The sequence below is a fragment of the Gigantopelta aegis genome, chromosome 8 (genome assembly GCF_016097555.1).
Source record: "Gigantopelta aegis isolate Gae_Host chromosome 8, Gae_host_genome, whole genome shotgun sequence".
NCBI lineage: Eukaryota > Metazoa > Mollusca > Gastropoda > Neomphalida > Peltospiridae > Gigantopelta > Gigantopelta aegis.
The window spans coordinates 15400216-15426499 of NC_054706.1; the positions used below are offsets into that span (position 1 = coordinate 15400216).

The window sequence follows — 26284 nt, forward strand, 5'->3', positions numbered from 1 at the left end:
ATCACTGGTTGGTGCAAGTGGTTTACACCTACCCATTGAGCCTTGCGGAGCACTCACTCAGGGTTTGGAGTCGGTATCTAGATTAAAAATCCCATGCCTCGACTGGGATCCGAACCCAGTACCTACCAGCCTGTAGACTGATGGCTTAACCACGACGCCACCGAGGCCGGTCACAGAATCGATGAACAATGCATGTAATAGTAACAGTTTTGAAATCTACAATAGTTAAAAAGTGGTCAAGTGGTTTATAAACCCCACAGACAACAAAGATGCCTCTCCTTGGACTAGTTTGTGAGGTCAATTAATTGCTATTTTAGTGTATGGAACTTGCCAGGTCACTGATGTCTCTCTCGGGTATGTCCAACCAGAAGAGTTTCTTTGCGGCGGGGGCAACACATAACAAATTGAGTATTCCAGTCTTCTTGGATTTGGGAATGCCACGTGGTTCTGCCCTTTTGGTTGGAAATTGACCTGTCACATCAAACTTCGTCTTTAGGAAGTCAACTTCTGTGTATGAGTCATCGAAGTCCTCCTTGTTCATCATTGTACACCTACCCTTGGAGAATTTGACCTCACATACCTTTCCCAACAGCGGCATCTTTGACTTCTTCCCGCTACGGGTGCGTTGTTCCCTGCTGAATTCATAGAAATCATTGTACTCCAAAAGAATGGGCATTATTATCTTGGAGGATGTTTGGCATAGCTCCACGAAGTCGTCAAAGGTAAATATATTCTCAGCCTGTTTCATTTTTTCCCCAATAGACCCATGAATGGAATCTGCCTTCATGTAAGATCTTTTGTAGGTATTTGATAACCACTTGCTGAGGGCCCCAAACTGCATTCACACATTGTGCGAGAGCTGTGTATGATGTCCAGTTCTTATTTTGCCCCCCACAATTATCAACCCAGAATAGGAGGTATGGGGATGCATCCTTAATACTGCACTTGATGTACGCACTTGCAACATATTGGGCAAGTCTACCAGACGTTCCCTCATGCCACAACACCACATAATCTGGTTCATGATCAGCTCCCATTCGGGTAAAGGTCTCATTGAAAACAATGAGGCGGCTCACAAAGAAGCTCTCTTTAGTGGAAAGTTTAGGCAGAAGTATTACCCTCTGCATATCAATGGCATACATATTAAAACCATCGGGAAACTCCTTCTGGTATTCAATTTGAACTTTTGTGTAACCTATCTTATGTTCATTGCCATCAATAACATGATCACCAAAAATTATGTTTTAAAACCAATCCCAATCTGGCAAATCATCGAATAAGCCTCACTAAGCCTTCCTTGGGTGACTATTAATTGTTTATATACTAAAACGCTATTAGAATGGTCAGAGATTGGGTCTAGTGTGCCACCCGGAAATCGAAGCAACACTGCAATAAACTGAGTTGATTTGGTAATTTTCTCCTACATGTCATAGTATTTGCTTACTCACCTAACGTTTGTCAGGGCCATGGCCAGTAATTGCTTTCCTCTACTTGTCCAGGCCATACTTTATTGTGGTTATCCCATAATAAAGACACTGGTAAACGATTTATTTACTGAAATGTTATCACTTTCATGGGCGCAGCCATCTTGTTTTGGGCTTCAAAGCTGGCATCTGATTGGTTGGTTGAGATACTAGGTTTTACTGTGGTATCCTAGAACAATGGTGGAGTTGCTAGGTTTTGCCATGCTAATAACTTCGTAATGAAGGAAAATATTGCCATACACAATACACTAAAGAGAAGTCGTATACCTAGTAACTTCAAAAATAACATAAACTCAACTGTGATAAAAAAAAATTAGTTACTAGGTTCTGGCTTTGCACGGGAGCACTCTGCGGGTTAAAAATGCTAAATTACAGTTACTTTCAAACAAAATACCAATTATTACATGAAATTTGTTTGCCGATTATTCCCAAAATTCGCAATTGGCAAATTTGTTGAGTGACCGAGCTAGCTCTGTGTTACATCTTAATATACCGCAATATGGTTTTGACCATATTGTTGCACCCTTTTCCAACTCACGTGCCTGCTATAATGAGTAAAGAGTGTTATTCTTACTTTTGCTATATATTTTAAGTGCTGCAAAATGTCTATATAAAAAAATAAGTTAAAATTTCCAACCTTTATCCAAAAACAATGACGCCTTATATGTGATGCCATTCTAATGTTTTCAGTATGTACACTATGCTGCAAATCAAACAAATTGCATCATTACTAAAAAAATCCTATGAATTACGTCACTATTCAAGAGAGTTATCTCTAGCTCAGTCCTTTTTTGTTTTAACCAAAAGGCAATTTTAATGCAGGATTTTCACATTTTTAAATAAACTTGGCAAAACATTTTTTTGTTGGGTTTTAACTTTATTACTGTATATGGTTAACCTTTAAAGGTTAACGGTTATGGCATATTATTAATACACAGTATATAAAACAAATACATAAAAATTACAGTATTAAAAATAAAAAACAAAAATACCACCCCAGTTATTAATAAAGTGGCTTTTTGTAAAATGCTTGTGGAAAAACACACTGCTCAGTCGATTTGACCCATATCAGACCTGTGACATAGCAACTGGCATTCTGTTAGTAGGTCAACATGCCTTAATTATCATCTACTCTAATGATACCTAGATTGGTGAGGAAGTGGTATATGAGCATGCTAACCTAGTTACATGTACCTACCTACCTGATGTGAGAAGCAGCTAGGACACAAGTTCAGTCCCGACTTTTGAAAGTGGGATATTAACATTTGACTAATAAAATATGTATTCAGATCAGAACGCATTTAAAACGACAAGCAAAATAAATAGCATTATTTTATTGATTAATATTGCATAAAATAGGGATCTGAATTTATTGTTTTAGAAAGATCGGTATGATGCAATGCAGGTATGAACACAGACAAATAATAATCTTATTTATTTTGTTACCATTACTACAGGTGTTAATTGTTCATTGTTTATTAAGCTTTCAAAGAAGGGCAATTGTTTCATAACACATTCTTTGAAGTCCTAATTACTGAGAAACTGTCATTGTTTAAAAGATGACCACTGGCAGACGGTAGAGGTTTAATCGCATGTCAGTGTAGACAGTAGGGGCAAGATCATGCGCCGATGTAGACAGACTAATTACTACATGAACCATTTTTTTGTTGTTGAATTTGCACTCGAAGTCCGGAATACAAGGCGTCCGGTGTCGACAGAATTTTTAAAAATAAATTAACGGTAGCTGAACGGGAACTTTGCCAGTTTACACATAATGCCAGTCCACTGTGTGTGTGCGTGTGTGTAGACACACGCACACGCAAAGTTTGTGTGTGTGTGTATATATGTTTGTGTGTACACATATTCACGCATGCACAAAAAGTTTGTATTTAATCATGAAATACTGGCCCCATATTTTTTATCGTTCTAGGCTTGGTACCCTCCACTGGCATAGGCAGGATTTTATATTGGGATGGGGTGGGTGGGGGGGGGGGCAACCCACACTATGTATATACATGTGTCTGTGTGATTTTATAAAAAAAAAAAAAAATAAGTTTGATGGGATGGGGGCGAGTTCCCATGAGCCTCCTACCTATGCCACTGCTGGGGCGGCGCATGGCCATACCACCTTTAAAAGAGGCACTTTTGTCGGCTATATTTGTTTTATCTGAAAATGCCCTTCTCAATTGAATTTGAAAGAAGAGTGTAGCAACCTTGAGCCGTACCACTAAATTTTACACTGCCACCCCTGCTCTGGTACCCTCTCCGCCTCCCTCTCACCCTTTTGAGTTCTAGTTTAGCTCCTTCTCATCGTGATTTCATGTTTGCTGTATCATGCGCAATTGTAGAACGTGCTGGTGGGGATACAGGCTTGGAACAGATTTGTTTTTTAAAAAATAGGTGTCATATTTATCGACCACCTTAAATAATTGTGGTAATCCCCAGGGATGAAGTGGTCACTGCAGATCCTATCCCATCGTGATGGTTCTTTCCATTACGCATGGGTTCGGTTTAAGAACCACTTCCATGCAAACCCTGTGATTGTTGGTTTGTTTAAAGTTCAGAAAAACTGCTGCTTTGATACATCCTAACACTAAACAATGGTTCACCATATTTTACATTTGAAAACTATATCCAAAAGAATATTCCATCCATACAATTAAATTCAATAGAATAAAATGTTCACGTTCTAAAAATACACATGTTCACCTTCCCAGTAAAATGTCTGAAAGGCTGTGAATCACGCTAACATGTTATGCCTGTCACAGGGTCACGTGATTTAGCTCTTGGAGTTGACAGACTTTTTGGCAAGTGATCCGAAAAACGCAACTTTTTATTGCAAATATATTAAAAATGGGTAAATATTTTAAAATTTATTTTATTGATATTTCATATATATTGTTAAAGGTATACGCGTATATACCAAAATATAGTGAATTACATTTTTGATAAACATTGACCTGTAAACTACACCAACATTTTTCTTATTAATCGTTAACATCTTATCTGTACAGAGAAATGTGATCCTAGTCAGAGTACTTATTACAAATAAATATACCAAAAAAATGAAATTGTTTTAAGCCTTTATTGTGAGTTTTAATTATTGTTTGAGCATGTTTAACATGGAGCATTCTTAAGTCTCTTACACTTGAAAAAACCCAAAACAGGATGTTTCTTTTTAATCCATGATAATTATAAGTATTTCTGTGAATGCTTTCTCTCCTCAGTGCCTTGTTCACCTGGAACATACTTCAGCAACGAGGCCTGTCATCTTTGTGCAGATGGAGAATATCAAGATACAACAGGAGCAACATCTTGCAAGAGTTGTACAGACAACAAGGCATCACTCACACCACGGATAAGTGAAGATCGGTGCATTTGTTAGTAGCTCTATATATGTGTCACGTACCGTAACTAAGTCACTGTGACCTACATTTTACACATTGCACATATTAAAGGAAAACCTTATTGGGACCATATCTTCCTTATCAATTCATATAGGATCATGAAACTTTGTATGCAAGTATAATATTGGATGGCATTGCGTTGTGTAACTAGGTCAATGTGTCTTACTTTTCACGCAGTATTGCACATTAAAGAAAATCGTTGTCTGGACCATATTTTCCTTATGAAATAATTTATGTGCTTTTCCATCAAACTTCTAATGTATCATGTACCAATGGTACTCTTTTTCCTAATTTCATAAGTTTATTATTTTAAATATTTGATAAATATAGTAATGAAAATCGGCCAACTTGTCGATGAGGTCACAAGACTTAATTGGGATTCTCTTTGCACTTTATTTTTGCTATATGGTAGGTCATATATGTTTGTTAAAAAAAGTTGTTTTTTACTTACATATTCCTTGTAACACATACCATGTATCAGTCCCAGAGAATAAGGACTGGTGGCCAACATGACTCAGAAATTTGTTTTCATAACAGTTCTGTAATTTTTTTCAATTTGTTAACAAACTTTCATGCATACGCTCATACATTTTCACACTTAGTCGAAGACTATCTTACTAGAGCATAATTAAGTCGCGGCAAATTTTTTGCATGCATCTAGAGTAATTATTTTTAGAACCTTTTGCTACAATGTGCACAATAGAAGTAATATTTCAATAAGATATCATTTGTTATACATTTATGCATAACACAGCACCAACTGAGTAACTTTTGTAAGCAGGCCATAATCTAGTTTTGAAAAAGTAGAAGTGACTTCTCCCTTCCCTTCAAAAAAAAGGGGAGAAGTCCGATAAAAATAGGTGAAGTGAATATTTATCAGTACATTTCATCATGTTTCACTTTCATTCGGAAAGGCTCTGATTTAGATATTCAGTTCGAATGGTAATAATTTATTATCAAATAAAATTTAATCAAAACAATAAAATATTATCATTAAAATGTGATAATATTAAATAAATGATAATTAACCTTCTGACTACAAAAACTACGTTAACTGGGTACAAATTTATAACTTTACACACATATTGTCACTTAAATTTGGTTTTTATAAATACATAAAATAAAGTTTATATTTCAATCGATAATTATTATTTTCATGGGTTTTTCTAATTTTTATGATATTTTAGATCAGTTGATGTTGATTAAAATTAGGCAAAAAGTCATATTTACTTACAGGCATTTGTGTCCAGATGTCCAGTATTTATGTCCATTATTCCAATATCTGTTTTTTTGACCATGCAGAATTGTTCTACGATTCATATCCCAATACTTTGTGATTTTCATTATTAGTAAAACTGTCAAATTTATTATCAAATTACATGTATCTGTCACAATCAGCTATCGATTCCTGAAAATAACTGCGATGTTCTGCCATTATTGTCAAGTGAAAATACTTGTTGAAAACCACTTTTACAACTAAAAATTCCCCGATATTTTCCATTGAAAAACTAAAGCTGTCATACTCTTAATCTATTTCTTGTTGTCCTGGTATTATTTTCGGTGAGTGCTGTGTGCAAAACGGAGGGAAATATCACTTGGGAAAATATGTCTTGTGGAATACACTGTATACAATGTACAGTATGTTAACTTCCGTGACATCAGGCGAGATATCTTGCCTCCAGTATTAAGAAGGTTAATATGTCATTGTTACGTTATAATGATAGTAATGAATATTTTCTGGCATGCTTGACTTCTCAATGCAAACGAGACAATATGCTGATGTACTGTCTGGCACCAAAGTAAAATCACAGACAAATTGTTATGCGAGTTGTGATATTACACAAGTCATTGTCTTGACATCTGTTGTGTGATTTGTTTTTGAAATCGGATTAGGTCCACAATATTACGGCGACTTAGACTCATCACAGCTAACTTGAGCCAACTTTTGGTGGGAAAAAACCTCCGTTTCGCTGGCAAAAATAGGGCCTGTGTAAGCCCTATGATAATTGATAAAGTTTGTTCAATGCAGTTACATTTCCATCTAATTAAAAGTAACGTCTGCTTCAGTTAAACCGAAATAATCAGAGGTGATATTTTCATGGAATATAGTAGGGATGTTCATTAAGTGGCATAATTCTTAGCAGTAAGTTTATTTATTACAAAGAGATTTCTTCAAAGTACTCAACTGTAATTGACATTGTAATTGACTCAATGATATACAGTCAAATCAGCTTATTTGATGTGCCTCGTGCAACAAAAATATATTCAAATCAGTGGCATATTCAATAAACCGAAGGTACAGTTTCGACATACGATATACCCAATTAAGACCTCTTGTTGATTTATGCAAACCCTAATTACGATTCTCCCAATTTGGGCCTCATGACATGTGGAATTTTCGTCAAAAACCGGTAAGTATTTTGTGTTAATAAAATACCGATTCCAAGTTCCATATTGTGACTCTGTTGTCATTATCAAGTTTGTCTATAAACTTGATAAATACAAGAGGCAACAGTTAATGCCGTTTGTACGCCTAGAAGTAGAAGTGACTAAACATCTAATGACCCAGATAAAACCTCCGGAAGCTCAATTAGACTGGCCACAGTCAAATAATTAAAAGGCCGTTATTAACTTCTTGATAATTAAACGGCCATTATTAACTTCATTGTACATTTGTAAATCAAGTGCAACAAGACCCCACCCCCACCACCCAATATAATCGTGAATAAGTAGTCATTTCCATGTTCTGTATTTTACCAGGATGTCTTATCTGACTATTATCTGTGTGCATTTGTAACTGATTTGACAGGTAAACTAGACTGGCCAAAGTCAAATAAGTGAAAGGCCGTTATTCAATGTAACAGAAGGAAAAACACAAACACAAACGCTAATATTGGGCCCGATATTGGAATGTCTTTTTGTCTGGCGACGAAAAACCATTCTGATAAGGCTTTCTCCACATTGGCTGCTTTTCCCGTTCTCTGTCTTTTTCGTTCTGGATTAGCATTGGCGAGATACTGGGCACATATCTCGTAGTATTTCTGAGCCAAAGATAAATCGTTTCGTGTCCGTTTATTTGCCATGTTGACATTGTGAAAAAAAAAAGTTCTTGTCAATATTTATAGCCAAAAGATGATTAATCCAACTTGCTAAGAAAATCTCCTACAACTTGTCGGCATTTAACAATTTAAACAGTAATCACCATAATCGGTCACCCCAAATGGGGCCTCACATTGTGAGCTGCAGAGGAAAAATCACGTGATCAAAAGATCCCGCTAAAAATAACACTAGTAGCAAACGGCTTTTGTTTGGTACTGTCACTGACAATTCATAGAAAAAAATATCTGATAAGTGTTTATTAATGGATTAAACATACACTGCTTCAAAAGTGGCCGACATGAGATTACGGGATGCCTGCTTACGAAACGCACGTGGCCGCCAACAAGGTGGGAATGACCGACTTTGATCCTTGATTGTCCTGCATTGTCTCGGCCATTGGGTCACATTTGAGATGAATCTCAGAGTTCATGGATTAAATACGATGTAATTAGGAAATGTATTGATTAATAATGAGTCATCCGAAATAATTTAAGAAACAAGAAAACAAGTTTGTTGTAAGTCTTTTTTTTTTTTTTTTAACAATGAAATTAATTCAAATTAAAAGTATTCATTTCTGCATGTACGATAGGATGGTATTACGTACGATCATAAATTTTACAAAAGCACATCAAGTAACACAAACTTTCCTATGTTTTACGTGCAATTGCCATTTGGCAAGGATAATTTTATATTCAAATATCCGAAAACACGTTAAAAAACACATCCAATTAACCGTTGGATTTTGTATTGCCATAATGGCAAATGGTTCCGTGCAGGACAAACATATTCAAATATCCGAAATATACAATAATCCGACATCCAATTAAGTGGATTTGACTGTATATGTAGTTTATTGTAATAATAGTTTGTCAGTTTGCACATATTTTGAATAATCCTTCCTTATCCAGTCAATAGATTCAAGATATTTATCATTTGACCCAGTTTGTAGAACTTGAGTTACAAATGCCCAGCTTTATCTTTCACTATCTTGAGTTATTTGTCTTAGAATTTATCTAGTTTACCATAAAGCTTAAACAAATATTCTGGAATAAAATAAAATCCATCTTTCAGCAGCTACATTATCTTTGTTATTGGCATTCAGACAGGTGCATTGATGGTTTCTTTTCTTCAACTGGCTTGCCTCCTTGCACTGCCTGTCCAGTGGATACCTACTGGAAAAACTCGTCATTCTGTGAACCCTGTCCTAATGATGGATCAACGTTGCATAATGAAGCTTCAAAGATTGAGTCAGCTTGTAAAGGTATGTAAAGAGTTTCAAAGACTGAGTCAGCTTGTAAAGGTATGTAATGTACAAAGACTGAGTCAGCTTGTAAAGGTATGTAATGCACAAAGACTGAGTCAGCTTGTAAAGGTATGTAATGTACAAAGACTGAGTCGGCTTGTATGTAATGAGTTCCAAACACTGTTATCTTGTAAAAGTATGTAATATATAAAGTCTGTGTCAGCATGTAAAGGTATGTAATGTACAAAGACTGTCAGCTTGTAAAGATATGTAATGTACAAAGGCTGTGTCATCTTGTAAAGGTATGTAATGTACAAAGACTGTCTCAGCTTGTAAAGGTATGTAATGTACAAAGACTGTGTCAGTTTGTAAAGGTATGTAATGTACAAAGACTGTGTCAGCTTGTAAAGGTAACGTATAACCGGACATTTTCGTGGTCTTAATTTTTCGTGGTTTAGGGTATAAAAACATTTCAAGGTTTCTTATTTTCGTTGTTTGCCAAATCTAAATTGAAAGTGATTTTATTTTCGAGTTTTAGCAAGTCTAGTTGCGAGAATACTTGCTATTGTTGATTAAAGTTTCACTTCGGCTGCCAGTTGTTCGATACTACCGACATGTAAAGTTAAACAATAGAACAGTCACCTGTAGCCTAATTGGCCACTGTGATACCCGGTATGCTATTCGACAGACAACTGACCACAGTCTTTGATTTTGTGTAAAGCCAATTACGACGTATGTATGAACAAAGCACTTAAGGACGCCATGAAGTCTAATTTTACCACATGGTATTCAAAGCGGGTTTCCCTGGCTATGAAACACGGCGAAGTTGTAACGGACATTAAGATCGAAATGCGTACTTCAGCGATAAAACCAATTCATGCAAGGTGGATTATGAAAGTTATGGCAGAATTAAAAATATGCCAGGAAATGTTGAAATCTGCATTCATCCACCCCAGAATCTCTGATGCAGTGCGGGCGGACATTGACAAAAACAATATACGAAATTTAGAAATATTTCATTATATTCTACAAACAGTGAGATTCATGCAATAACTTAAAAAAAATTCTAACTTGTTGTTTTGACTATACTATTCTCTTGTCGTATCCAGTGGACTACGCATGACAGGAAATAAAATGTTTCGGTAAATTGTCAGTGTGTTATGGTTTTCACAATAAATATTTGAGTTAGAATTTGTTGATTTTTTCAAATACTTTCAAAGATTTATATTTTCGATGCTGACTACTTACCCTTGAAACCCACGAAAATAAAAATCCTCGGAAATTTCCGGTTATACGGTATGTAATGTTCAAAGACTGAGTCAGCTTGTAAAGGTATGCAATGTACAAAGACTGTGTCAGCTTGTAAAGGTATGTAATGTACAAAGACTGTGTCAGCTTGTAAAGGTATGTATGTTCAAAGACTGTCAGCTTGTAAAAGTATGTAATGTACAAAGACTGTGTCAGCTTACAAAGGTACGTAATGTAAAAGAATGAATGTACAAAGACTGTGTCAGTTTGTAAAGGTATGTAATGTACAAAGACTGTCAGCTTGTAAAGGTATGTAATGTACAAAGAATGTGTCAGCTTGTAAAAGTATGTAATGTACAAAGACTGTCTCAGCTTGTAAAGGTATGTAATGTACAAAGACTCAGCTTGTAAAGGTATGTAATGTACAAAGACTGTGTCAGCTTGTAAAGGTATGTAATGTACAAAGACTGTCAGGTTGTAAAGGTATGTAATGTACAAAGACTGTGTCAGCTTGTAAAGGTATGTAATGTACAAAGTCTGTCCGCTTGTAAAAGTATTTAATGTGCAAAGACTGTGTCAGCTTGTAAAGGTATGTATGTTCAAAGACTGAGTCAGCTTGTAAAGGTATGTAATGTACAAAGACTGTGTCAGCTTGTAAAGGTATGTAATGTACAAAGACTGTGTCAGCTTGTAAAGGTATGTATGTTCAAAAACTGTCTCAGCTTGTAAAGGTATATAATGTACAAAGACTGTGTCAGCTTGTAAAGGTATGTAATGTACAAAGAATGTGTCAGCTTGTAAAGGTACAGTACACGAACCAACCAAAGAGGCAATATCTGCAATCGGCTCGGCGGTCTTGGGAAAAAAAGAAGTGGATCGGCAATTTTGTAAAACTTTTATTTTAACAAGAATTACGTTTGCACTTCATCCAACGCATAGAACTATTCATTATTATTTATATTGACTATGTTTACATGCACATTGTTATTAACAGCTTCAAGTCATAAAAGTGAAACACCAATTTTTTTAAATAAATAAATTGTGAAACTGACTCACGTGCAACTTGCGTCAGCTGTGGAAGAATTCATTATATATGATGGGGATTAGTTTGATAAGTTTGACTTTTCGATGTGCCACCGATTTTGAGGGATGGATGTTTAAAACCAAATTGGCTATGAGACTATTTTGTTCCACACCAGTAACAACTTGCTGCAATTCTGCAAATTCGCACTGGTCACTTTGCTGCGAATCTATGACCTCTTTATCTGTCGGTTGTTGTCAACTGCCGATATGTTATAAATTTAATTTAATTTAAAAAAAAAAAAAACCCGAACACCCCCCCCCCCCCCCCCCCCCCCACCTTTTATGCCGCAGCGTTGACATATTTTTTAAAAGCAGAATTATTAAATTATTATCCTAAAACTTATGATATTCATATATTCTGATTGACATCTTAAATCATTCACTCTATATTGACTATAATACATTTTAAAACCAAACACATGATGTAATTTAACTGACTGGCAACCCTTGTAGGTAGCTGAAAAAGGAAAACTATTAGTAGTAATAAAGGAAAAGGAGCGTCACTGCATGTGTCCGGGGTGGGGGGTGGGGGTGGGGTGTAGGGTATTGCGGTTTCGAGAGAAAAGAAGTGAAATCGACAAATAAATGTGCATGTGGCTTGCCAAGCCGTAAACAAAAACTTCATTTTATTTGTATTATTATTACATGTATTATTATTTACAGTGTTTTAAAAAAAAAATGTTTTTTTCTTTTTCTGTTTTTGCCAATTCAGGTGCGTATGAAATAATGTTAGCAAGGAAGGGTCTAGACTGGCGAGCTACGTTTATGGGGGGTGGGGGTTACAAAACAATGTACACAGGTGCATGTGCAGAAAACTGAGTACGGGTGTCTAGACTGGTGAGAGATGTCTTTAGGGAATGTCTGGTCATGCTTCACCAAAAAAAAAAAAAAATTAAAAGAAAATTCGGAAAGCGGGAGGAGGGTAGACCCTGAAGCACACCCCTGTGCACACGCGCCTTCAATATCATTATGTTTGCGGCTGAATTTACCAACGGCCCAAACAATCGCGGGTCTGCAGCTGCTTTGTTAATAGATGTCCAAAAGGAACTTGGGTACAGGTTTTATTTGAGGCTGTTTTTATTGTGTATATATTCCCTCTAGCCCCCATTTACATTTTCTTCTCTATCTGTACCAATATCATTATACATGTATGTTTACCGCCGATTTAACAAATGATCGTTAGTCGTTTAGTCTGCGAACTGCTTTGTTAATACAAAAATGCGTTGGGAGTGATTTTCGATAGGAACTTTGGTACGCAGGCACGTGGTAACAATATCTGGGTGTGGGGGTTTGGAGCACAATCTGTAATGGAGGGGGCTCAGTCTCTAGTGGGGGAAGGGACACAAGGCAATTTTAAACAAATCTTTATATATATATATATATATATATATATATAGGACAAAATTTTTTAAATAACAAAACAAAAAACCCCAGTACATATTCGTCCACAAATGGGAGGGATGTGTGCTACACGTGCCTGGAAGAGGTTTTATATGGGGATGTTGTTGCTGCAAATATGTTATATCTAACCCCATTTACCTTTTCACTAGCTGTACCAATATCATTCTATTTCTATTTACCGTCGATATGACCAACGATCCCAACGATCGCCTGTTGTTTGTGTGCTGATTTGTCAATATGAGAGTTGGCGTGATTTCCAAAAGGAACTTCGGTAGAGGTTGTATCTGGGGCTGTTGTTGTTGTTGCAAGAATATTCTCTCTAGCCACCATTTACCCTTTCTCCTCTAGCTGTACCAATATCATGTTTACCGCCGATTTGTCCAATGATCCGAACCATCGTTTCGTCTGCGAGCTGTTTTGTTTAATTAATGTGAGTTAGCGTCATTTCCTAAAGGACCTTGGATACAGGTTTTATCTGGTGCTGTTGTTATGGGCCCGGTATATTATCTCTAGCCCCCAATTACATTTTCTCTACTACTGTGTATCTTCGCTTGTAAGTCGATCTCGACTATAAGTCGAGTCCCTAATTTCAAGCCCTGAAAACTTATTTTTTTTATTGACCCGTTTATAAGTTGACCCATGAAAAACAACTTATAAATATTGAAGTATTTCTTATTTTCAGCACATGAGAACAATAATGTACAATATTTGAACAAAAGAAAATTATTTTACAAACTTCGGTTTTCACGCTTTGTTACTGTAGGCCTACATCGCAATATTCCAATCAAACTACATAGCATCAAAACGAAATATTCCTTTAGTTGATAATGAAAGCTGTTTGACTGTTACCGTATGGCACTGTACACTGCCACTGTACAGCATGCATGGTTTTGTGCACAGACAACAATTTTATTTATCAACACTGACAACAGATCACTACGATAAAACTGAAAGTATCATCAGTTAAGGTCTCACTACACAGATCACTTCCGGGTGAGAGTTCATTCATCATGGTCCACTATAGTTCCTAATTGTGACATGTTATGGTTCACATATTCACTTCTAGGAAATGGTGAAGAATTAAAACAATATGTATGTTTAATGGTAAGCCTTCTGGCTGTATTTTGCCCATGTTATTTTGTAATATTGTGCATCGACCTTTTGGGACATGGGTATATAGTGCAAGTGACAGCCGGAGTGAATCGGTTAATGAACCACCTGTTCGGACCGGTACTACAGCCAGATGCGGTCATATAGCAAAAAACTGAGACGGAAATGTTCTCAATTTTGGAGTGAAAATAAATGCTTATATAATGTATGTTCGCAATGGTGTATGTTGTTAATGCCAACGAGAACCCGTTCTATGGGCAATCTTCGCTTGAAGATAAAATACACAACACGAAGGAATCATATTACATATTTATTACAGACTTCAATTTTATATACATGTTACCTACTACATATTACTTGCCCTCATATTTACTTTATGTACAGGTGAAAACACCCCCCCAAACCCCTTAATGTTTTGGATAAACCCTGGCCGCAGCTATTACCTATAACAGAACCCCCTGGGGACATACTGACTGCCCTCACTAGAGAGTATGTGGCAAGTCAGCGAGCCAAGGTTCCCAATCTGTTAACTGCCCCCCCCCCCCCTAATTAACCTGCCCCCTCGGCAAACGTAGGTGGGCTAAACTCGCCTTCGGCCCCAAAGGTCGAGCGTATCTAATTAACCTGCCCCCTCGGCAATCGTAGGTGGGCTGAAAAACTCCCCTTCGGCCCCGAAGGTGGAGCGGATCCCTCAGGCAGTCTCGAGTGAATCCTTTATATTGACCTGTCCCCCTACTGTCCAGTAGGTAGGACCTAACCCTGGGCCAGATGAACCTTAGCTCTGTAGCTGTCCCCCGAGGGTCCCGCCACAGGAGTGAGTCTATATCCACTCCACCCATACCCGCAATAGCTCAGTTATGGAAAAACCTTTCCCCCTCCCAAGAGCAACGCTTTCACGGCACCCCGCATTCCATCCAGGTACACCCCATTTCCTTTGCTCGACAGATGCACTCCATCATTCCTGAACAACTCCAACTCTTTTACGGTCACAGCGGGGTGCCCAATCACTGCCCCCCCCCCCCCCCCCCCTCTGCAAGGACCAGTGCTTTTACTGCACCGTTTACCCTTTTCCGAGCTTTGTCCACCTGCTTTGGATGTTCCGCTCCATGCCAGTAGAGGCGCGGCAACATATTCGACCAAATGATCCTTACAGAGGGAAGTAGTGACCTCAGTCGCAAAACTGAACAAGTAATCTCCTGGATAAGGACCCTGTTTTTTACCGTAACCATATCATTGGACCCCAGTTGCAAGATCATGGAATTAGGTGGGGTTTGATGTTGCAACTTGCCCAAGATAAACTGATCCAACTGCGACCACCGCATTCCCCTATTCCCATACCATTTTACGCATATACCCGCCTGTTGTAACCCTAGGTTACCTCCACCTGGTCTGGTTTGCGCCTGGATTCCCGCCCAATGTACAATTGACGATCCTATAATCCACACTTCATGCCTACCTACAATCAATAAATTTACATTGACAAATTACTTATGTGGAAAACCGAATATACCTTTTGTAAGCCCCTGAACGCCAACGGCCCCACAGCTTGATGGTTTCCTCGGGTACACCCCTTGCCGCCGCCTCCGTTGCCGCTCCTATTCTAAAACTATGTGATTTGTAACATTGGCCGTTGCTATTTATAAACTGTAATGTCCGTTTGAGAATGGAGTTAAACTGGTATCTGGTTACAGATACCCCATTGTAATGGGTCAGCAGCTGGGGAGAACCGGTCTTATTTCTTGACTGCAAATATTTGTATACCCCCAGAACTGGACAGATGTTCTCATTTTTGAATCTTTCCAGATACAGTAAATAGCCGTTACCCCTTTGGTCATTCTTAGATTTTCTTATGAGAAGCTTTACCCGATATGGCAGATGTTCCCCCAGTCTGAAAATTAAACTAACATCATGTACCCCAACAGCCCTGTTTGAAATGTCACCTCGTGTAGCAGATGTTATTTCCCCCACACGTAGGAATGCAAAAAAGGCCAACTTAAAAGCTGTTGCAAAGAGCTCAGTCTCGAACTGAGACGAACAAACATGTGATAATGCTGCCACGATCTTCTCTAAGACTGGCAAAGTGATGGGGCTTCGTACATCCAGTCTAGTATTCCCCCTACTAAATCCCTCCAGGAGCTTTGAAATTACAAAGTGCTTTGTCGGGTCCCCATACCCATTTAATCTATGCCAGTTACTTAATCCGCTAATGTAGGTTCGAACGGTGGATGGTGATAATTGTTCCAGAGACAGATAAGCAATAAAGTGGATTAAGTGTTCTAAAGGTACTGGCCATAATGGAGACAAATTAAATTGCAGTCTAAACTTTTCTAGCCGCTTCTCTGCAGTTTTGTAGGTGTTCCATGTCTGACTTGCCATAGAATTTTTTAAAAGCCTATTTGCCTCTGCTGTCAAAGCTGCCAAACCTGTGGAGGTATCTTGGCGGGAATCCAGTCGGCTTCTGGTGTCAGCTTCCGGAACTTGTCCCACTGACAACGAGAAATAGCATCTGCTATTACATTCTTTTTTCCCGCAATGTGTACGGCTTTTAACAAAATGTTCTTTCGCAAAGTTATCAGGACCAATTTCCTTAATAATGTCATTACCATGGCACATTTAGACGTTTTCTTATTGATCACAACTACTACTGCCTCATTGTCAATGTGAAATAGCAACTTTTTGTTCTGCAGCCTGTTGCCCCAAATTGTTACTGCTACAACCACTGGGAAGAGTTCCAAAAATGTTATGTTTCGAAGCAGCCCCATTTTCCACCATTCCGTAGGCCAAGATCCATATGCCCAATGACCCCGGAAGTAAACACCAAATCCCTTTTCTCTCCCTCCCGCACTATCAGTGAAAAATTCCAGCGAGTCACTACTTGTCCAGAACAAATCAGGCATGACAGTGACCCCATTGTAGTATTTCAAGAAGCCTAACCATAGGTCCAAGTCAGCCTTGATACCTTGAGTAACCCGGATATTGTGGTGTGGTTTTGTAACCCCTCTTGTTGCATCAATCATGCGCCTAATAAAAGCCCGACCTGGTTTTACCACTTGGCATGCAAAGTTCAATGACCCAATTAATGACTGTAATGTTTTTAATGTGATTTTCTTTTTCTGTAAAATAGCAGTTATGAGTTGTGTCAAATCCCATAGTTTTCTCTCTGGTAGTTGTAAGACCATATTTTGTGTGTCTATTTCGATGCCCAGAAAAACCAAGAGTGTACTGGGGCCTTCAGTTTTCTCTACCGCGATTGGAACACCTAACCTGGAACATGCATTCTGAAAACTTTCCATTACCATGTGACATTCATTTGATCCCCTCCTGCCCGCAAAAAGAAAATCATCTAGGTAATGTAAAACCACTGGTGACTTGTGCACACACTGCTTTTCAACTTCCCACTGAATAAAGGTAGAAAATTTCTCAAATATTGCGCAGCTGATTGACGCCCCCATAGGCAGACATTTGTCAAAGTAATATCTGCCGTCTATTTTAAAACCTAGAAGCTCAAAATCTCCTGGACTTACTGGTAGTAGCCGAAAAGCAGATTTTATATCAGATTTTCCTAGCAAGGCTCCCTTTCCTAGCATCTGAATTTTTTGCACTGCCTCATCGATGTTTGCATAATGCACAGAACAAAATTTAGGGTCGATGTAGTCGTTTACTGATGCTGCATTGGGATATGACAGGTGGTGGATAACTCTAAAATCTCCATCATTTTTTGGAACTAACCCCGGAGGTGAAATTCTCAAAGTTTTTATTGGACGCTCTGGAAATGGTCCTGCCACCCTACCTAATGAAATCTCTTTTTCAATTTTTACCCTAAGTATGTCAGGGGCCTGCGTTACACTTTTTAAATTATTTGCCTCTGTTGCCTCCCTTGGCCCCTGATATTTTAATGTAAAACCCTCTGTAAAGCCTTCTATCAATTCCTGTGCTGCTATCTTATCTGGATAATCTTGTAACTGCTGAGCCAAATTATATGTGTGAATCGGGGATTTTCCTAATGTGTAAAGGTCCTTACAGCTTACACTGCATAGCTGGGTGGCGTCCACCACATTTTCCGCATAAGTGCATGAACTTGCACCTGGCAAAGGAACATTTTCCTTTGTTGAACCCCCAGCATGTTCTGACCCCACTCCCGACGGGGCTAGTCCCTTGGGTTGCCCGAAAGGGCTGGTTGGACTGCCCGCTGGTGCTTGCCTGGCCCACTCCCATTTGCCTAACACCCCCGACACCTGACATGCATAGAAGCCACAGCTCGTTATCAATAACCCCCCCGTGAATTTTCTGGGTGTCTAGCCTTTTTTATCCGAAATTGTTCGTTGTACCACGGCCAAGACGAACTTCTATTAGCCAACATCATTATGTCCCTCATGTATTTCAACAACTGTTGAGCCTCCTGGGAGCTCCGTTCCAACAGCACACTCATGAAAATCATGAATGCCGATATCCATGCAATTATGGACGTAAATGACCCGGTTTTAGCCTGGTTCTTTATGACCAGCTTCCCCCCCTCAAAAACAAGCTCGCCTACACCCCCTTGACTGGCTTCCATTTCCTGAGTGGACTTGTTAAACAAGCACAAATCTACATATTGCCCTTCCCAAATTTTTTCCCTTAATTTTTGGGGAATGTGTATCCCGATCCCGTCAAATACACTTACATGGGGGACAACCTCGATCGCAGGAACCTCAACATGGGGCAAAAAAACAGACTCACCCGTTGTCCCATGTCGGCCGGCGCCAGTTTCAAACTGGATGGAAGTTTCCCCGCCCCGGGCTCTTCGATCCACCTCGATCCGTTCTTCCTCTCTCATGCTTTGCCCGTCATCTCGTTGTTCTTCCCGAAACCTTGGTGCGCCGTCATCTTTTTCTGTCCTCCTTTGTCCCTCAATTTCGATCCGTGCCTCACGCGGCTGCGGCTCCGAAGTCGATCGATATCGCGCCGGCTGGGCGATCCTCCTCTTCGCTCTCCCGGTAGTTGCTTGAACAGCCACTTTTCTTTTCTTATTACCTGGCATGATGCTAGATGGTCTTGTTTTCACTCTGGATGGCGTTCGATTAATTCGTGATAAAATTTTAAAAACTAGCTGTCGTGATGGCTGATCGATGGGAGAGGCTGATATTTCTATGTGTTGCGCTTATATAGCTAGTATCAATCTATGCATTTAAAGTTATCTCCCTTAGTTTGAAAGGGGGCGCTTTTTATTGGGTCTCAACCCCTAGTTAACTTTAACGTAGATATATTTTTCTGCCATTAAATGGGATTATTTGGTATTACAAATAATCTGTCTTAACTAACCCACTATCCTGGACAGACATCCCAGATAGCTGAGATGTGTGCCCAGGACAGCGTGCTTGAACCTTAATTGGATATAAGCACGAAAATAAGTTAAAATGAAAAAAAAAATGAAATGAACAACGATTAATGCCAGTGACCAGATTTCAAAATAAACTCCGGCAACAGGTAGTTAGTATTGTTTCCATTTTTGCTATTAGTGATAGCTGTTATTTTAACTTAGTGGACTGCTGTCTTGGCATGTGAGTGAGATCGCACGCCTTTTCGCATAGCCAAAACCGGTTTAATGCACACAAAAAAGAGGTTATAAAAGAATTTTTTTTACCCTCTTATAAGTTGACCCCCCAAGTTATAAAAGAATTTTTTGGTGAAAAAAATTTGACTTATAGGCGAAGATATATGGTAGCTGTATCAATAACATTGTATCAGGGCTCACCCTGGATCAAAAATACCTGTAGCCCAAATATTAGCCAAATGGAATTTTTATTAGCCATATTGAAAATGCTTTAGCCAAAATTGTTTTACCTAGTACTGTATAGAGTATTTATATATGAATATGAAAATGCATCTTTTTCAGCTAATTGTGTACAAACTGAAATAAATCTGAATAACAAAACCGTATTACCAGATCAAAATCAAAGACAGCAATGGGGGTAGGGGCAGTTAATATATTACTTTGATTTTTCAGCTTTGGGGGGGGGGGAGGGGGGGTTCACCCCGTACACCTGCCCCCACTTCTAAGGCCTATGACATTAAATTAACAATCATACAGAAATATGTGGGTGGGAGAATGTTTATGGGGTGTTTTTTTTTTTGTTTTTTTTCCTTTTTTTCCCCAAATAAAAAGTTTTATATAGAGCTCATTATTTCTTGAAATAGCTATCTTTATGTTAGGTTGAATATGTTAGGTTGAATTGCTTCTTTATGTTAGGTTGAATTGCATTTTTTTTTTTTTTTTTTTTAAAGTGACCCATCAATTCCCCACCCCTAACAATTTCATAATTTGCACCATGTTGTTGCTGTTGATTTCAGCGTCGTGTTAAATGCTTTTTGTGATTTCTGCTTGTAAAATACCTAGGCTAAGAATGCTGACTTGTATATTCCATTTATTAAAAAAAAAACCAACAAATTTACGGTCTTTTTAAAATCCAGCTAACTTATTAAATCTCACCTCACAGTCTTACAAATCTATATCTAATAAATATGATTATTGTAAACTAATTTTATTCAGTGTATGTTTAACTGCAATTTGTATAAATACCGCATGTTCATTTCCCGCGATCTGCATGCGTGCTCTCTACCATGGGTACGAAATTAACAAAGACAAAGAAATAACTGAAACTGCAGTTAGGTATTCATTGCTGCGAACAACTATTGTTTTTCTACAAATTTACATCCAAGATTTACTCCTTTGTAATCGTATTGTTTAATGTCCGCAACAATGTCTCTTGACACAAGGGTGTCAGCTGACTGAAGCCTGATGTATTTGTGCCGAGAGCTTTCCTCAGTTCAGCCAACGAACGTTCTTCCTAACGTTCGTGAACTATTTGATTGGTGTCTGTCGTGTCCATTTGGTTTAACGTGAAGTGCACAAACCAGTTTAGCGAACGTTTTGTTTTTGCTTGGTCTGGTTGAACTCAGCCCTTGGGATAGCCTTCATGTCTTTCGGCCCTGAACTGGCATGTGTATTCAAATTGACATGCATTGTCGGTCTGTTTTTATTACTCTGTTTCAAAGACTTTACAAAGTTAAAATAACATGTTACAGACTTTGATTTTATACATGTTGAATGCATGCCGTTAAAATTAATAACCGTGATTATTAAAATAAGCAAACTTCATTAGGCCCATGCTGTATTCTGGATGACATCGTTTCTTGTTACTGGTCGCGAGATCGCTATTAGGCCTACGCTAATTGAATATTTGGTATTATTATTATGTTTGAATGTCGGATAGATTATGTAACAGAAGACAGAAAATGGCTTAGCCAAAATTTTAGCCAATGCAAATTTTATTCCCCATTTTTTTTTTTAATTAGCCAATGGCTAATTTGGCTACCGACAGTGCGAGCCCTGACTGTAGAGGACACCAACATGGACACGGGGCAAGCAGACTTGACAAATTTAACGAAGACACACAAAAAATAAAGTAAATACTACAATATACTACTTGCTCCAAAATTTGTGGCAGCACCTGAAAAGGTATCATAAAACATACTAATAGACTTAGCGTGGATCAAATACCATATATGTAATGTATTTTATTGGCCAAACAAGAAAATTAATAAAATTTAAAAACTAACAACCCAGCGAACAGATTCGACATCCCAGGCTTGTGGGAATTTAGGTGGACTGGGGAAACGGGTGGGGGACAAAAATGAATAAAGGTAAAAATATGGCTTGTGTCCCATCTCCACACTATGGAGGCTGTGATCCCCCGCTAAGTTGTGCACCCTCCCCCCAGATATTATTCCTACAGACCTGGGAACCTGATTCCCTCCGAAAAATAAAACAATATCAATAGCTGCCCATGACAATCATCACGTAGGCAAAAGCAAACTTATTATTATTTTTAAATATTTATTAACACGCAGTATCTCCCCCCCCCCCCAATCCTTTTAAAAACACTTATTTTTATCATTTTCTCTTTTTTTATTATTATTATTTATTTAATTTTTTTAAATGTAGTAAATGTAAAACCAGATTCGACATCCCCTCACAAATGAAATGAACTGTCCACTGCAGTGCTAATATCACGTGTGCAAAACCAAGCTTATTCTTTCGTTTCATCCTTTTTCTCTCGATTTCACTTCTTTCCTTAGTAAACCGAAGAACTCTCCCTTCTCCATATATACACTCCTGTTCATTGTTTGTTTATTGTAATCGTTTCCCATTGAACGATTTACAAGGGTTATTGGTTAATAGAAATCTATTATTTAATTATTATTTTCATTGTAGTGCGAATGTCATGTAAACACGTCAATCGCGATTTAAAAAAAAACCCACGTGAAATAAATATATAATCTTTTATTATTTGTTTTAATACTTCATAATGTAGCTTAGTGGCAATTGACAACAACCAACGAAAAAAAAGCTTAGAACCTCAAATGAAGTAGCTCGTGCATGTTTTCAGTGTCTGCAGCTACCGCCGATCAACCGTCTTAACAGGAAATTTTCAAATTTTGCCGACTAGTTTAGATGCCGTCTAGCTTGGTCGGAGTCACCGTTTAGACGCATTTATGGTTGGTTCGCGTACTGTATGTAATGTACAAAGACTGTCAGCTTGTAAAAGTATGTAATGTACAAAGACTGTCAGTTTGTAAAGGTATGTAATGTACAAAGACTGTGTCAGCTTGTAAACGTATGTAATGTACAAAGACTGTCAGTTTGTAAGGTATGTAATGTACAAAGACTGTCAGTTTGTAAAGTATGTAATGTACAAAGACTGTAAGCTTGTAAAAGTATGTAATGTACAAAGACTGTGTCAGCTTGTAAAGGTATGTAATGTACAAAGACTGTAAGCTTGTAAAAGTATGTAATGTACAAAGACTGTGTCAGCTTGTAAAGGTATGTAATGTACAAAGACTGTCAACTTGTAAAGGTATGTAATGTACAAAGAATGTGTCAGCTTGTAAAGGTATGTGATGTACAAAGACTGTCTCGGCTTGTAAAGGTATGTAATGTACAAAGACTGTCAGCTTGTAAAGGTATGTAATGTACAAAGACTGTCTCATCTTGTAAAGGTATGTAATATACAAATACTGTGTCAGCTTGTAAAGGTATGTAATGTACAAAGACACGAGAACATGTAAATTATGGGCTCAATTTCTATTGTTGATATTCTTTATTTGTCACTTGCAATTGCAATTTGGCCTTTGTAAGTAGCTTATATAATAATGGGTATTGTACTTCAGTAGCTTTTTGTACCCAGTTTGGCTCTAGAGGATCTTGGCAGTGGGTTTCTTCTCAAGCTGTAGACAGTAGAATTTATCACCTTTGTAAGGTATAGGTAAGGCAGTTCTAACCCAAGGGAGAAAATGCAATTTTCAATAATAAATTCTGCAGATTAGAATTGTCATATCTATACTGGACAAAATAGAGATTTTTTTTTTCTCTTACTGGTTGATTATAACAATTGAAAAGTTTTTTAATTTATAACTCATTAATAAGAAATGCTACAAAAACATTCGCAATAAATAGTCTCCATTATGCAAAGACTTTAAAACTGACCTTAAACTTCTCCATAAACTATCTAAATTAAAAAATGTATGTTTTTTAGAATATTAAATATGTGACCTCATGTTTAAATGTGTTCATATGACATCATCCTGCATATTAGCAGAATATTAAATAAAAATCCTGATACAACCTGAAGTGGCAAATTGGCAAATATTACAACAAAATCACTGACAAGTGACCTCATGCTTAAATGATGTGTTCATATGACATCACCCTGCATATTTAAAAATAGCATTCACCCTAGAGTAAGATGAAATCTTCTAGTCCAGCGCAGAAGCTGTTTTTAATAATTCCAGTGAAAATAAACGTACAATGTTTGAAGATAACCTAATCAAATTGGCAATCAAACATTTGGCAATATATATATATATATCTATATAAAATAAAAGTATCATACATACAGAGAATACTAAACGAGTTCCTGTACATGTGCATGAGACCGTTTATATTATGAGTGTGTTTTTAATCGTACATTACTAGCAAAAGAGAGTGATGTATGATTAAAAACACGAGTTGTAATATTAACGGTCTCACATGGGAACGAGTGTAGTATTTTATCACATGGGTATCTCTTCCACTCTGGTGTAATAAAACCTATTCTTTTCTACAGCTGCTTGTGCACCCGGCAGTTACTCCATCACCGGGTATGAACCTTGTAGCAAATGTCCCAAGAACTTCCATGCTCCATCCTCAACTGACAAAAAACAGACAACATGTACTGAATGTTTTTCTGATAGTTTTACTGTAGGAGCTGGAAACACAGACTCAGCGGCTTGTAACAGTATGTATATTTGTTTTTGTTTTGAGAAGAACATCTATGGATGCAACCGTCAGCTTTTTTTAATAAGTTCAAGGTATAGGCAAAACATTTATTTCCATGAAATTCTTGTTTAGTTAATGGATATAGTATGTTGATCTGAACAGTTAACAGTAAATCCATTTATTATCTTTTTCCATTTTAAATAATTTAATTGAAAGTAGTGTTTGAAGTTTCATGTTTATTTCACAATAAACAGATACCTGACATGACTCTGTACAGGTGTCAGTTCAACACTTTCTTTGAGATTGGATAATGATTATAACCAAGTGCAAACTTGTCTTTTGTTTTATTGGAGTGTGATACCTTGCTAGCTTTCTCGCAAACAGTGCTGTTATTGTTAATAACATCATTGTCTGATCATGTGACGAGACTGGCTGATCGGCTAAGAATGAATGTCTATAGTGTCAGTGGATTGGTACTATTGTAATGCTGATTTTATAGACAGAGAATACATACTTATGGTGGACTTTATTGTTAAAGACGTCTGAAAGACCTAACATGTAGACTATATGATTTACTTTCTTGTTTTTATTATGTATACGGTCCCAATTAATGCTTTTAAGTAGGTCCAAATTGAAAACAACTGAGACTGAACAATTTTTGTTACATATGGGCAGACCTGTCAACACTCCCAGATTCTTGGGGAGACTCCCGGTATTTGATCAAATCTAGTGTGGGGAAAAAACTTTCTCCTGAGAAATTCTTATCTTCTAAGCATAAAAAAAAATCAAGCTACTGTGGCTGTGTATTGACATTCATTGTTGCCAAATACAAAACTATCCAATTTAGTCCTCTGACGTCTTCCCACTAGATTACATAAAGCAAATATAACTGAATTTAGTGCCAGAGATGACAGCGATACACCTAATGTGAAAATCACGAAGTAAAAAGACCAATTAGCTATATAAACAATACTTGTATCAGTGAGTTTTGTATGCTTGTACAGTAAAATGTTGTAACAAGAATACACTTCAAGGGATTATTTTTGTACAATTAATAAATAATGTGTTTGACATAAAGTTACTCAAGGAAATGGGTATAATTACAGTATATTCCACACGACGTCATTAATGAGTTTTTACTATTAGATTTTTTTTCTTCTAATTTTCATTATTATTCGTACTTACCTAATACTAGCACAACAACAATGCTATAACCTCCACTGCACAATTATCTCCCCTTGCCGGATGTATAACCTACACCCGCACATGGGTAGACTGTATATCCTCGTTATCGATTCAAAGTCCGGAATGACTGAATAAAAAAAGACCTCCCTCGGGGCGAGTGGGAGGTAAAGGTTGTTGTGCTAGTACTAGGTAAGTATGAATACCGTATTTGACAGGAAATAAGCCCATGTCTTTGAATAAGCCCCCCTCCGTTTTGATAGCATTTAAGAAATTAGGCCCTCATTCGTAAATAAGCCCACCCCCAACTTCGTCACCTTATAAATAACATGAAATTGCAAGTTTGCTCAAAGTTCATTTAAAAGGTCATACCTCCTGCAGATAATTAAACACAAATGTAACACAGTATTTTACCACCAGTGAGATTTAGCAGTCTAACAATAACAGTGTGTAACATTGTTTTCAATTTCATGCCTGCAGTATTTCTCTGAAGTATCCAAGCCCAAGTATGAACTAAAAACCAATGTCTATTTTTACCCACCACACTGGGTCCGCAGTTAATGAAAATTAAACAAATACCTTATTCTGACTGGCTAAGAACAATGACCTTAGATTGACAATTCTTTGTAGTGTAAGCTGGCTGCCTGTGTCAAAATGGTGTGGTATTACGCTATCTGAGTTTGTTGTTAATTGCTGTTTGTTTTAAGTTTTCTCAGCATTAAATTTGGAT

General features: G+C 37.5%; 3 protein-coding genes across 4 annotated transcripts in view; 1 reads left to right on the plus strand and 2 right to left on the minus strand.

Moving 5' to 3' along the window:
• LOC121379502 (sushi, von Willebrand factor type A, EGF and pentraxin domain-containing protein 1-like) overlaps positions 1-10356 on the plus strand; it is a 48664-nt gene extending 38308 nt beyond the window's left edge. Inside the window, exons 7-9 of the mRNA XM_041508146.1 lie at positions 4712-4864; positions 9093-9251; positions 10343-10356. Coding sequence (XP_041364080.1) covers positions 4712-4864; positions 9093-9251; positions 10343-10356 — 326 coding nt within the window. The remainder of the gene's footprint in view (positions 1-4711; positions 4865-9092; positions 9252-10342) is intronic.
• Positions 10357-14402: 4046 nt separating this feature from the next.
• LOC121378230 lies at positions 14403-19184 on the minus strand. 2 transcript variants are annotated; one of them, XM_041506310.1, is made up of 3 exons: positions 18795-19175; positions 16499-16561; positions 14413-15531 (listed from the first exon to the last, which is right to left on the minus strand). In XM_041506310.1, exons 1-3 carry the CDS (start codon positions 19093-19095, stop codon positions 15080-15082), a joined length of 816 nt encoding a protein of 271 aa, XP_041362244.1. In that variant the 5' UTR covers positions 19096-19175; the 3' UTR covers positions 14413-15079. The 2 variants fall into 2 exon arrangements, with proteins under 2 accessions (XP_041362243.1, XP_041362244.1); XM_041506309.1 differs by having other exon boundaries at positions 14403-16561; positions 18795-19184.
• A 5055-nt stretch (positions 19185-24239) lies between these two features.
• The window catches only part of LOC121379503 (cubilin-like), a 30445-nt gene continuing 28400 nt past the window's right edge, over positions 24240-26284 (minus strand). Inside the window, exon 11 of the mRNA XM_041508147.1 lies at positions 24240-24304. Coding sequence (XP_041364081.1) covers positions 24240-24304 — 65 coding nt within the window. The remainder of the gene's footprint in view (positions 24305-26284) is intronic.